Raw genomic sequence first — 14,431 nt, 5'->3', positions numbered from 1 at the left:
CAATTATATGCCTATGAAAGAAAAATGCCCACTCACCTGGAGTCCACGCTATGATTATGTTGCACGCACATCGAGACATCACGATCTATTGTCACCTGTGACCAATTATCAAATCACGTCTCAAAAGTGGACGGAAGATGGTCAATTTTGCCCACAAAGCCGGCGGGTGCCTAAAACTTCCCGGTGTCGATTCGTCTTCTACAGTGGTCCAACGAGGTCAAGGTTGGTTGGGTTTTTCTCCTGGGATAATGGGCTACAAAGCCCAAGTGGTGGCATCGGCCATCACTTTGCCGATTTGCCGAAAAATCAAAAAGAGTGGCCGGAGCACCGTTGATTTTCGTTGACTTTCGTGGCCTCAAACCGCCACATACCATGACTAATAAAGATGGTTCTTGTGTGGGTTTTTTAGAGGGGAATGAGAGCTTCAAGATGGTGGTGGTGGCGTCGAAAAACTCCACCGGAGTTGGCCGAAATCGACCTTGGAAAATGGGTGGTCGCGAGTGGAAAAACCCAGATTGGCCTCACCCTCTATTTCTAATTGGGTCTCACCCTCTCCCTCTAATTTAATTGGTTCCTTCCTATTTGTGCCTAAAATCAGATTGGCCACTTTCCCACAAGGTGGGAATTCAAATAATTTATAACTAAACTTTAAATAGCCATTTTCAAACGTCCATAACTATACCGTTATAATCCAGACTTGCAAACGGCTTTTGCCTATGCGTTCACATCCACGAGTACTACAAGAATATGCTAAAAGAATAAGTCCCACATCTCTCAAGTCGATGGTCAACGGAAGTCAAAGTCCTTGCCTCTAGGGCAATTTCGTAAATTCACGCTTTTTAAAATAAAATAAAAACGTAAAATTTGGAACGGGTTGTCACATATACATTTTAACATCTTTATGTTTTTCACTTTTTTGTTTACTTTTCGGATTAAATATTCTACTATACATACACATGTTGCTCAATAAATCGTAAATCCGCTTCCAAATACATTATAAAGATTTCCTTAATGCTCACGAAAAATATTTCCAGAAAATAAAAAATTTGCATTTTTTACAAAAAAAACGTGGATGTTACGATTTTCAATCGGTTTTGCAAATTCATACATAAATCACCATTCAATTTATTTATTTTCACCTTCACCTCACTGTGAGACTTTCTGTTGAGATTCTTGAGTGTAGAATCTCATTTGACAATGTTCTGGGCTCACTATTATATTTTTCACTTATTTTTTTTTATTTCGGTTAAATATTCTACTAAATATACATTTGTTACTCAATAAACCGTAAAACTGCTTCCAAATTCTTTAAAAAAGTTTAACTTAATGTTTATGAAAAATATTTTGCGAAAATGAAAATTTTGCAATTTTGTCAAAAAAACATGGATGTTAGGTGGGCTCAATGCACGCAAAACAAGGTAGACTCCATGCACAAAAAACGAAGTGGGATACTTCGCACAAATCGAGGCCATCCTTGCACATGGAAAACAAGGTTGTCTCTGTGCATGCCAAAACGACTCGGGCTTCATGGACATAAAAAAGGCAAACTTCTGGCACGCAAAACAATGCGGACACCTCACATGCAGAATAAGGAGAATCCAGGCACACAAGACATGGGGGTTTCGACACACAGAGAACAAAGCGAACTCTCGGATGCTCAAAAAACGAGTCAGGCTCCCTACACGAAAAAAAAATATTGTGAAGAACATAATTTAGAACTAGAGAATGACCACACAACTAAACAGATGGCCCAACCTTACCCACGTAGAGAGATGCCCACTTCTGCCCCATTTTCCAATACACTCTAGCCTGTGAGCTCGGGCGGGTACCGCTGACCCACCCAAATTGAATAGGCACCCGAACCACAACTGCAACCAAACAGGGGGACAAAAACAGAGGAGTTCTAGAAGCGTCTTTTAGCAACTGATAAAACCCAAAAGCCTGCAATCTGCAAACACTCTAGGGTTTTATCTTCTTTACTCTACTAGCCCATCAACCTCTCCTCCGCCCTCTCTCTCCGCCCTCCAAATTCAACAGGTAATCTCCATTTCCGTTGTCGTTTCAATCGTATTTATCTGCGTTTTGTTCTGTTGTGCATTTCTATACGATTTTATTTCATTTTTTATGGTGAATTGATGAATTTGATTTTGGGTAATTTGTTGCAGAAATGGCAGCAGCTCAGCTGACCGCGTCGTGGATCTCGGCCAGGAGTTTGGCTTCGTTTGAAGGGCTCAGACCTTCAAACCTCAAGTTCGGGTCTCCGGCATGTGTCTGTCTTGTCAACCACCGCTCCTTCCGTGGCCTCGCTGTCAAGGCCGCCACTACAGTCGCTCCCAAGGTTGTTACTTGCACTTTTTCTTTGGTTTTGTTCTATCTGGTTCATTTTGTTTGAGGGTAAAATTTGGTTGCTTTGGGCAGTTTTGCTATTTGTATGTGTAATTTAGGGGTGATAAATGTTTGATTAATGTGTATGAATGCATAATTTGAATTTTAATCTCTACCCATTTCATCTTATCCAATGAAGATTTGCAATTTGAAACTGGTTTTGCTTATTGGGTTATGATTGTTGACCCGAAAATTTGTTCTGGATAAGGTTTCTATTGCGTTAGGTTTCGAATTTTGATTTAAGTCTGCCTGTTCTTGTTTCTTGTGCTGGTTGTTTGATAAAGTTAGGTCCTTTGTGGAATTTATCAATTCCATGCTATTCGTAGGTTATCTGATGTTAATGGGGTCTGATTCGATTCTGCAGTACACTTCAATTAAGCCTTTGGGCGACAGAGTGCTTGTGAAGATCAAGACTGTGGAAGAGAAGACCGGCGGTGGAATTTTACTTCCAACCACAGCTCAGACAAAGCCTCAAGGGGGTGAAGTTGTTGCTGTCGGAGAGGGTAAAACAATTGGGAAGACAAAAGTGGGCATCAGTGTGGAGGTTGGTGATGTCTTCCGCATAATCCTATTCAGCAACAGTCAATAATTTTTAGGTTTTCTGTTTACTGATTGCTTTCTGTGGTACAGACAGGTGCTGAAGTTGTATACTCCAAGTATGCTGGGACAGAGGTGGAGTTCAATGGTGCGAAGCATCTTATCCTGAAGGATGATGACATAGTCGGTATTCTTGAAACCGAAGATGTGAAGGATCTCAAGCCTTTGAATGATAGAGTTCTAATCAAGGTGCCCTTTGAAACTTGAAACTTTTGTAATAAATTGTTTCAAGAGTTTGTTGTTGAAGTAAAGCATAAATTGGAAGGATCTCATAATGGTCCTGGGCCGTTAGTAATTGTTAGGTCTCTTATTAGTATTGACGAACATTTAGAGCTTCGACGTGGCTTGGTTTATAGTCACACTTGATTGTCTCTTCAGTTTCACACTACCAATTGTCAGTTTATATGCTTTTTCCGCACCCTAATATGGGCTTATTAGCTACTCTTCATTTTCCCTTATGTTTGAACCAAGGTTCATGATTGTCTTGCCCCTATGTACAACCAATGCAGGTTGCCGAGGCCGAGTTAAAGACTGCCGGAGGTTTGTTGCTGACAGAGGCTAGCAAGGAGAAGCCCTCCATTGGCACGGTAAGGGGTTATGAAACTTTTCATCTTAGCTCAAGGCATTTATGCTATTGTGGATGAGGTTCTTGTGAGACATTGTTGTTCATGCTCTGCCTATGACGTAACAGGTGATTGCTGTCGGACCCGGTACTCTTGATGAGGAAGGAAACAGGAAACCACTATCCATATCCCAGGGAAGCACAGTTTTGTACTCCAAGTATGCAGGGAATGACTTCAAGGGCAAAGACGGTACTGAGTACATAGCTTTGAGAGCTTCGGATGTCATCGCCATACTTTCTTAGTTGTTGAATTAGATGAGCTCAAGTTTTTGAAATATCTCGCAGAGTTTCTTTTAAGACATTTTCTGATCACATAGATTTGAGGGCCTCAACTGCCTTCTCTGTACTTTTGAATGTAATAACAGTTGGAGTATAACGATTGCGGTTGAAATGGTTTCGGAAATTAATCTTCGGGGTTTATACATATCAAAGTTTCTAGCTTTCGCCGGAAAATGTTTCCTCCGCCTGAAATTTCATCGACGGACGGAGGTTTTGGTGTTTTGACGAGGTGATTCTTTTGTGATCGAAAACTTGGGCCCATTACATCTGAAACGAGTTATAACTTGAGTTCTATATTCCATCCCTTCGATTCGATAAATTGAATGTCGAATCGTCTCAAAGAAAGATCATATTATACATTTCATCTCGCCGTACCGCATCAAAAACCCCACTTATGAAGCTAACAACAATATATGCAAGGACTACGACTATAGTCACCGTTGTGTTAGAGATGTCTTCGAGCTCCGGCCGACCTGCTACCGGAAGTTAAAGGAGCTCAACTAACCAAACTCGAGGAACCAGTAGTTTCCACACCGGACAAGGAACAATTTTGTCCCTCGACGATTGGGGAGACTCCAATTCTGATTGTTGTATTAGCATCGAACGAGAGGAATTCTGTTCACAACGATTACAGCTCAGTTGCAAACCATACGGGAATTCATCTGCTGAAGACTTGATCATTTCAATATTTGAACCCTTACCGGTAAAACGAGGCTGCAAAGTTATCATCATACTGAGGTCTTCATGCATTTCCACTGTGAGTTCCGCTAGAAGCTTGATTGGGGACTGGAATGTTGCCGAGGTCTCCATCCAAGCTCATCTGCTGTACTTCAACGGACGACAATATCTTTATACTCTGGACACAGCTCACAAACTCCCTAAAAGCAATTAAAAAAGGAATATATGAGGAAAAGCGAATGGAAAGGCAAAAGGTTTTGCTATCTGCTATTGCAGGGTTCTTGAACTTACTCCCATGGATCATCACCAACGAGAAGAATCTCATTTTCATGATCCACGTATACAAGTTTCCAGTCCGTCCTGTGTGGATCTTCTAGTTGCCCTTCAATCCCAAACATGCGAGCAAGATCATGCCGGAGCTCATCATAGCCTTTATAACGGTTGACATCAATGCATCTTCCCACAGATCCACGCTTTTGAACCTGGAAATTGTTGAATTCAGTATTATGCAAGGGTAGGCAAAGGTATTTTGATGAAGAAAATGAATATATATCACGACATCTTGACATTGTTGAAACAGCAAAAAACTTAATGGAAAGAGAGTCATAAGATTATCATTATATACTAGCTGAATCCGTGAAGATGCGATGAAGTTTCCTCCAGTTGCAGCGTAGTTGGTTTACAAATTTCATGACAAATGCACCTCACTTCAAAATGAACAAACCAAAAATTATTCAGTAGAGTGACAAACCTTTGTATATGTTCTCATACGCTGAGCCTGGTTTGCCCACGATCCATTGCCTAAAACTCCAGCATCAGTTATGGGAATATCACTTGAGCACCCAGCTTTGAAAGGTATGTTTGGTGCCCCAAATGACTGAGAGCTGATTGCAGCAGTGGATAACTCTGTCTCAATGTCTCTTGGCGTCCCACCATAATTAGACAGTAAGTTCTGAAGATCTTTTTGAGAGTCATATTCCCTTGACAACAAAGTGTCCGGTGCCAATCCATCAATATTAGCGGAAAATGGAAGACTGCTCCGAGGATTTGATTGAACATCACCATCCAAACAGAAGGTGGGAAGTGCATAGTTCTGATGGATTGTGCTAGTATCCAGACAATACGATGTTCCAGATGATGAAGCTTCCAACTGATCAGTGATTGTACCTTTATATTTTATATGGTCCGGTCCTTTTGAGCTGGGCGGCTCATGTTTGACCCAAACATCAGACTTGCTCTGAAGCTCCTGAACCAAATTATGAGCTGGTTCGGCCACTGAATCCCCCAACAACATGGCCATTCCTTGCTGATTCCTGTTCAAGAAGTTTGATGGAGACATCTGGCAGTTAGTAGAAGGGGAGGTTGAACATGATGGACCATCGCCTTCTGTAAGACCGGAATGGCTTCTGATTGCTGTAAGTGGCTTGTGCTGGTTCTGGGGCTGGATAGAAGGCATATGTTGTGACTGCATCATCGAAGGAGCTGCAAAGTTGTTGAGAAGTTTGTCCGTCGAGAAGCTGTTGCCACTTAGCTGTTGCTGATGATGCTGAGTCATAGGCAACTGTTGTAACTGCTGGTTTTGTTGGCGGGCCAGCTGCTGCTGTAAGAGTTGAGGCTGCAAAAGTGAGCTTGACGAGGAGAGTAATTGTGGCTGCTGCCGTTGCTGAAACTTCTGCAGCAACTGTAATTGGAGTTGTTGCTCAGAGATGCCCTGCGGAGATGATTGCTGTACTTGTGGCTGCTGCTGTACTTTCTGTGACACACTCTGTTGCAACAATTGATGTGGGGATGATTGCAATTGTGCTGCCTGCTGCTGCCTTTGTAAGAGGCTTGGTTGCGGTTCTAGTTGCTGCTGCTGGAGCTGTGAATTTTGTTGTCCAGTTGGCAACTGAAATGAATTCTTACTAGAAGAAGGGACAGCTTGCTGGGTATTCCCTGTTAGTAATTGCTGCTGTTGATGTTGGGACAACATAACTGGTTGTTGTGAATTTTGGCCCGGGACCTGGTTAGGAGCAACAGAACCATCATTTACCGGATTCGGTTGAGATAATTGTTGTTGCTGGTGCTGGTGCCGTTGTGCTTGCTGTTGATGCAGCTGCTGATGCTGCAACAAGTTTTGTGGCTCTTGGTGTTGTTGAGGCTCCCGCTGCTGCTGCTGGTGGGAGAAATTATGGAGCTGTTGGTTCGTTGGAGTCTGCAATAATTGCTGCTGCTGCTGGGGGTGATTTTGCTGATGTTGGTTTGCCGAAGAATTCAGTAATTGTTGCAGCTGCTGCTGCTGCTGGGGCTGATTTTGCTGATGTTGGCTCGCCGAAGAATTCAATAATTGCTGCAGCTGCTGCTGCTGGGGGTCACTTTGCTGTTGTTGGTTCATAGGATTATACATCAACTGCTGCAGCTGCTGCTGTTGAGCCCATGTCACATTCGGCTGCTGCATTTGACTAGCATGGTTTTGTGGAGCTGATTTATTTGACTGGAGACTGGGCAAAGACAGCACCGGGGCTTGAAAACTCAACAACTTGGATGGATCATCAGTACCAAGGTTATTTTGCAGGCCGGTTGGAGGGACCATGGATGGGAAAAATCCAGACTGAGCAGCTGAAAACTGATTATTTTGTTGCATGTTCATCCACTGCACCAAACTCAAACCAGGGAAAAACGAGCTTGGCGAGTTCTTCATGCCAAATTCATCTCCAAGCCAAGGCATGGCTCTCCTGAAAGCATTATCGATGTCGGATACATCATCTGCAAAAGGAGTCGATTACAAACAGATTTTCCGACAGGATATGATACACGTGGACATACAAACAATGTTTGTGGATTCCACTGGCAAATTTTTTTCTTCAAGCTAACTTTTTAAACACATTCCTTACGAGCTACTCGACTTTGAAGACTCTAAACTTCAAAGAATCTAGGTAACTTGTCAATATGGTTTACCTGGCATCCCTGGTTGCTTGGGAAACTTGGGTCTGAAAAATGGAGGAGGGCATATGTAGAAAGGAGTTATAACAGGCTCAATTTCCCAAATTGAAACTCGGCTAGGCCGGTCACCAGCTGTTGATTCATCCCATCCAACCTATTAAAAGTACAAAGAACATCAATATCTGGTTAAGCTTAAGTACATGTCTAGAATGCCTAGAAAATTTCAATTCAATCTGCATCTGGTAATGGGAGCTACAAAATGAACTCTGAGCAGAAAAAAAAAAGACCAATCAAGTGTCACTCAGATAAAGACGCACACAACGTTATGTAAACTTAAGCTAATGCCTAAATACCATATGAATGGCTAATCAATACCTGAAGATTGCGCCACTGCGAACCTTTCCATCGAACAGGATCCAAATCACTGATGCCAGTGACTGTGCCCATGTATCTGCGTACTCCTGACTCTTCAGTCTCAAACATCATTCTGAATCGCATGCCAAGTGAAACCTGGGTATACATCGCTTTATTGTACTTGGCTAGAGGTACTACAAATTCAGAAGGGCTTGCCCTATAAGATCAAATAAATTTTGTCAGAAACCAATCAAAGAGTAATTACAGACGACATTTCCTAATAACCAACAAGAAAAATCTAAACATCCAAGTGTTACCTTGGGTTGTAAAATATGGTAAAGGGACTGTTATTTGCAGCAGCATGAGCTGCAGCCGCAAGAATGCCGATATGCATGCTATCACTGGAAATGACTGATGACGAGAGAGCTGGCTGCTGTCTATTAGCACGCCTTATACCCAAGAGAAGCTGAGATTTTTCATCCCTGCATACAACCAGGTTGTTGTCACTCATTAACCAAGGGAAGTATATCGGGATGAATTTAATCATCTATCTGAAAACATCTTTCATACCTTATAAAAAGAACAGAATCTCCAGCAAAGAGTCTTTTGTTGCTAACAAAAACACTCCAACCTGTAGTCAGCAGGTGCCGTTTTGGTTGGCCTGGAATGAAATTGCTACACAGTTAGAATCAAAATTCAGATATTTGCATCTAAATATCTAATAAGAAAAACAAAAAGCAGAAACAATTTAAGCTTTTTGAGGAAGGACGAGAACACTAGGAGTATGTTTTAAAGAGGGAAATACCTCGATAGATATGTCTAAATGTCCACACACTATCATGCAAATCTTTTGCAACAAGCTCCTGAGCAGGTGGTTGCATAGAAAAATCCTATCAAAGATAACTGCTTCTAGTTACCACAAGTCTACACAGAAGGGACTACACCGACTTCTTTGATATTTTCAAATAACAATACAAAGTTTCAAAGGTTTACATACTAGAGGTGGGAGGATCTTCTCAGCTGCTCTACGAGGTACAGAAAATCCACCATGAGTGCTCGTGTCGCTAGCTGTAAGAGTTTTGCAGAAAAACTCAGCAGGTTGCCTACTTTGTCTGAGGCCCATGTCAGATGCCAGCAATGCTTCCTTCTCATACTGCCGAATTTCAAACAGTTTTGCAAATAAGTGAACATGAAACATGATTATATGTGAAAGGGGAAGCAGGTAAAGTATTGCTTAATTCACAAAAAGAATGGCTGACCTACTTTGTTTACTGGTTGGAGAGTCATTTGTGCGTAGACCTCATCTGTTTCGGTATCAGCCTGTACAATAAAACGAATGTAGAGATGCATGAGTAATGTATTTAAAATCAACCATGTTACAGAAAACAAAAAAGCTTTGCATCCGTAAAATAAACTTCATCATTCTAAAGTTGCTGCGTGGAACTATCATACATGCAATGTGACATTGTGAAGCATGCATATCAATTTAGACGGAAGATTGGTGTAGTTCGGTATGAAATCAGTCTCCTTTTGCATCGATGCTGCAACCTGCAAAATAGTTATGATAATTCCATCAGAAACCCAAATCTCAGAAAAACCGTTGCTTCTTTACATATATAGAGAAAGACGCACTTGCTCGCTGTGGCCTTGTGGGAAGTACACCACCAGACTTCCAACCGGAGGCAAAGAAACCAATGGCCCAGCACAAGCATGCCATAACTCTGAATTAATTCTCTTTTGTTCTCCGGCTGCAGACAAAACAAAACTTCATCAGCGTTGAAAAGAAGTCAAAACTCTTGATACGATAATTAAATGTCAAGTGATCAACTTCTGAAAACAGATTTGTTTCCCGTGATACCATGTCATACGATATCTGAAAATTAACAGATCATACAATATTTGCATAATTCAGCCACAACAGCCTAATTATCCGTATGAGATTCGAAGAACACAAGATCTGTCGTGTTAAAATATATAGTTTATTTCAAAAGTGGTTCAAATTATGTTTTAAGAACCGCAAATCATTTATGTATCAAGAACTTTGCACAGAAATATTACATAATTCTTTGGAAAGTGATCAATTCATATACTGAATATATGAGTCGAAATCATACGAAGTGCAATCAAAGAATGAACATTTCAAATCCCCAACCATAAAAGTACTTCCACTTTCTGCAGAAATCAAAGTTAAGAGAGCATTTCAAAAGCATCCAACTAAAGCTAAATCACAAAAATTAATAAACAACATCAAACATAGGACTAAATTTTCCAAAATTCAGGAAGCCTCACCTTCCCCAGAATTTGCTAAAAACCCATTGGTGGGAACCTTCATGTTTAATACTTGACTGATTTTTCTCACAGAAATTCAACTTCTTGCTCGTCTACCTGCAGCCCATAACCCAGTAATTGCAGTACAACTTGTTCCAAAAAGAAAGGAGCTTGAGGACCAACGACCACTTTCAATTCAAAACCTTCTCCAATTCACATTGAACCCAGATAACCAATTCCTTTACCAATCTCAAAAATGCAACAAGATTCTGACTTTTTTCAAATTTCACCAAATTTGAAGAAACCCGTCATTGCCCTTTTCAAAACCAGACAGCCCAAATCTTAGCAAACCTCCCTGAATTCCTGATGAAGCCCACCAAACAAAATACAAAACCACACCCAGAAAAAAAAAACTCACAACTTTGCAGCTCAAGCAGTCAAATCAACAAAAAAAACTCCTACCTGCTGAAAAAACTAAGCAAATTGGAAACTGGGTTATTTGAATAAACTCCAAAAACGAAAAGGGTACATAGATGATCACACAAAGACAAAGACTTTGTATTTTTTCTTTTGGTTAAAGTTTTTTTTTTGGGTTTTGGCGTTCTTGCAAAGTTTGCAAAGTTGGGTTTTTGTGAAGTCGGAATTGTTGAAGGGATCGAAGTGTAAGAAAAAAGAAACTAACGTGTCGCCGGGAAACCAGAGAGGGAGCAAAGCAAGCAAACAAAGCTCGGACAGCTTTTTTATTACTTTATGAAATCAACTGCCCTACATGAAATAGACTTAAGCAGAGCAAGGCAGAGCGTTCACTATCTCCTTCTCACTCAAACGGTTTCTCTTCAGACTTCGCTAAAAAACAAAACAAAAGGATTAACAATATGAAAACAGGGATTAATTTAATTAAACACCATCATTGAGTATTTATGGATCATATTCATTAGCGTATGTTATACTTAAGCCTAACAAGCGAATCGTATTCGTGTATTTTTGTGTCATACCCCTTATCTTAATAGGTCGTGTCAAACTCGTTATCTTAAAGGTTTCTTAACAGGCGACTTAATAATGATCCATTTCGTTAATGGGTTGTGTCTTTTCTTGTCAAGTCATGCTATAAATTGTCATGACTAATGTTCAGATATGTCAAATGACATCTTATTAGAGCTTTTAGGGTGATCTGATAACGACTGGCTCATTAACGGATGATCAAATAATGACTCGACTCGTTAATGAATTGATCCAAAATTTATTATTTTCATGTTTTTTTTTGTAAGTTAACAAGTCGTGTAAGATTCGGAAAAAAAAAAAAAAAAATCGTTACCGGATTAACCTGATTATACTGTCTGCAGACATTGATTAATAATAATTCCTAATCAGTCCCTCTGTCCCCAGCTGCTTTTTATATAAATTTAAATCATCAAATTCGCCACCAAATTCACCTCAGATTCTTGTTAAGTTCAGATTTCCCCTTGTTAAGTCAATTGATTTATTCACAGGTTTTCACCACAAATGGTTTTTGTTGTTTTCGAAACTCTCAGCTTGGGAATCCACGTTAGCATACTAGTAAAAATTTGACGTCAAAAACTATTCATGTACGAAGCACAACGTGTGAGACAGTATTGATCAATTTTAATATAAAGAATCAAAGTAGGGCATTTCAAAAACAGACTATTTGCAATAGGAATTTTATTTATTAAATTTATTCACCAAATGATATGTTTGTATGCTTGAAAGAAACTTAAGGTATCCAAACCCTTAATAAGCGGCATATTTTTGTGCGATGGTAATCATATGGCATGTAAAGACGGAGTATTAATTCGTTCAAATTATAACATATACAATCATTAACATTGTACCTTACAGTAAATTAGGATAATTTTTTTTTTTAACCTTACATGCAAAACGTCACTCCATACATTATATAAATTTAGTGAATTTAATAATACTACATTGTTTATTAGGTTGTGTTTATTGTACAATAAGTTTTAGGAATTTTCTTACAAGAATTCGGTAAATAACATTTTTTAGTACAACGATAACGTTAGTGAATTAGATGGTAAATTGTTAGGAGGCAGAGAATCAATGAGAATTTAACTCACACCAAAATGTATAGCATGATTGCTTTCCGTCCTACTGTAAAACAACAATTTTTTTATTCTTTAAAACTATATAATTGTGAAATATTATAAATGTAGTTTAGGAGAGATTTTGTAAATTTGTAAGTAGGGTTATCTCTTCCTCATAGTGACTATTTTAGGTGATGAGAAATGTGGATTAAAAATCGTGATCTGCGAGATAGACATAGCAATGAAAAGATAAGATGGTCGCTCAAGTTTTTATTTCCTAGATGAAGTGGTCACCTAATGAGAAGGGTAGGTGGATGATAATTTGTCACGTGATGAGAGATATATAGAGAGAAGTTGACATAATTTTGATTAAACTCAAGATTTTACCCTAATTGAAAAGCATATGTATTATTATTTTTGTCATGTTACAGAGAAAAACTTGTGTGGGGCTTGGCTTGCCACTGTACTTTGTTGAGTGGCACAACAATGCAGTTAAAACTCGCCACATGGCAACTATTAAATATAATCTTTCATCATTCTTTTATAATAATTCTCATAATTATTTTTCCTACTAATATACATCATAAGATCAATCTAATTGTTCATTTTTTTTTCTTCTTCTCCTCTCTGTCATTTTTCTTCCCAAAATTTCCCTTTCATCTTATTCCCTCACTGTTTCTCCTCTCTCTAAATACAAACATGTAGACTCGAATCAAATACCCTCAAGGCATGATGACACAATATGCCCTCAGCTTCAAACATTTTACAAGAGCAGGAAACGATATGGATTGAAGTATGAGAGATAAACTCAATTGTGTTCCCTCTTTTTTGACCTTGTTTGGTTGCTTATAGATAGTAACTCCTTCATTACTAACTTCTCTTAACCTTAATGTCAAACAACTCATGTAGTCAATTTTAAAGAACTTGAATATTTTATTTGCTTTCCATTATAAAAGTGAAAACTCAAGGGAAAAAAAATTGTAGATAACTGTTGTTAGATTCAAATTCGACATAATTAGTGCAACTTGAAACAAAAATTTACATGAGATAAATCAAAAGAGGGATGAGAGTAGGGAACCGATGCTCACACCAGATTTTGGAACGTGGATAAAGGCAACAAGGATTAAACTGGAGGGAGAGAAGTGAGAGAGAGAGAAGAAAGTGAAGACTCACTGCAAAACATAAACTCTTTAGATTGATCCTGCTATATTTAGGGTGCATAACTTTTTTGGGCGGCATAACTTTCTTAAAAAAAAAATGGGAAGAAAAAAAAAAGGGAAAAAGAAGAAAAAATTGAATCATTAGATTGATCTTATGGTCTACATTAATCGGTAGAAAAAATAATTATGAGAATTTTAAATATAATTGAATCATTAGACTTGCCACATGGAGAGTTTTAAGTAATTATAGTACCACTCAGCAAAGTACAATAACAAACCAAATCCCATACAAGTTTTTTTCCATGTTACGAGAGACATAAAGAAGGAAAAGCTGAAAACATACCCTAGTAGTCGTTACCCCCAGTTCTTTGCCCTAGCTTAGGAGTTCTTTGTTGTGTTTTCTTAACCGTTGACGTGTAAATGGCTTTTACCTGACTTTAGTAAAGTATTGGACGGTGGGAATGAGATTTGGTTGAGATTTCCCAAGAAGTTTGCTTTTTATGTGGTTGCTGATGTGGCAAGGCACTTTATGTTTGACTGGAGGGGCTATTTATATTATTATTTTAGTGATCCATCCAGCACACAACTATATTTTCCTTTTCTTTGGGGTTTTTCCAGAGGCTTGGACCCGCCACAACATCATGCACATCAGTTTGATGATGTTCGTTTTTTATTTTAATTCCTAAAAATGAATTAAATTTTGAGAAGAGATCCTCTTTGGATCTCGGATCTCTTCTACCAATATTAATAGATAAAATGATCATAACCTTTCAAATTTTATCAAATGAACAGCATGTTTTGACCTTTTAAAAGTTCTAATAATTTTTTACCGTTAGATGAAATTTGAAAGGTCCGGATCATTTAATCCAGTGGCCTTGATAGAAATAATCCGGAGAGAAACCCTTCTCTTAAATTTTCTCCACTCATCTTCAAAATTCAACATTTTTTAATCCAATGTATTGAAAAGTTATAATTTATATATATATATATATGGGGCTGATCCGTAGCACTATCTTTTTTACACAATTTTGACGCATATTTTTGTGGAGCCTACTCTATAATGTATTTTAATGATCTAAACTGTTTATCTTTTAAACCATCATTCA

General features: G+C 38.8%; 2 protein-coding genes across 2 annotated transcripts; one reads left to right on the top strand and one right to left on the bottom strand.

Annotated features, from left to right (window-relative positions):
- Positions 1-1,876: 1,876 nt before the first annotated feature.
- Positions 1,877-4,028, top strand: LOC103929679 (20 kDa chaperonin, chloroplastic-like). Its single transcript, XM_009338906.2, has 6 exons — positions 1,877-2,037; positions 2,166-2,338; positions 2,750-2,929; positions 3,016-3,171; positions 3,492-3,569; positions 3,674-4,028. The coding sequence occupies exons 2-6, from the start codon at positions 2,168-2,170 to the stop codon at positions 3,845-3,847; spliced, it is 759 nt and encodes a 252-aa protein (XP_009337181.1). The 5' UTR covers positions 1,877-2,037; positions 2,166-2,167; the 3' UTR covers positions 3,848-4,028.
- Positions 4,029-4,158: 130 nt separating this feature from the next.
- LOC103929678 (auxin response factor 7) lies at positions 4,159-10,967 on the bottom strand. Its single transcript, XM_009338903.3, has 14 exons — positions 10,127-10,967; positions 9,470-9,585; positions 9,290-9,385; positions 9,101-9,157; positions 8,835-8,990; positions 8,643-8,727; positions 8,408-8,498; positions 8,155-8,319; positions 7,859-8,054; positions 7,499-7,637; positions 5,313-7,306; positions 4,853-5,043; positions 4,585-4,761; positions 4,159-4,498 (listed from the first exon to the last, which is right to left on the bottom strand). Exons 1-13 carry the CDS (start codon positions 10,167-10,169, stop codon positions 4,626-4,628), a joined length of 3,465 nt encoding a protein of 1,154 aa, XP_009337178.2. The 5' UTR covers positions 10,170-10,967; the 3' UTR covers positions 4,159-4,498; positions 4,585-4,625.
- Positions 10,968-14,431: the final 3,464 nt, after the last annotated feature.

Source organism: the organism of the source record quoted next, unplaced genomic scaffold (assembly GCF_019419815.1).
Source record: "Pyrus x bretschneideri cultivar Hongxiangsu unplaced genomic scaffold, Pyrus_bretschneideri_v1 Contig8, whole genome shotgun sequence".
Lineage (NCBI taxonomy): Eukaryota > Viridiplantae > Streptophyta > Magnoliopsida > Rosales > Rosaceae > Pyrus > Pyrus x bretschneideri.
Note: the sequence above shows the minus strand (reverse complement) of the source record. Positions and strands in the feature narration are given on the sequence as shown.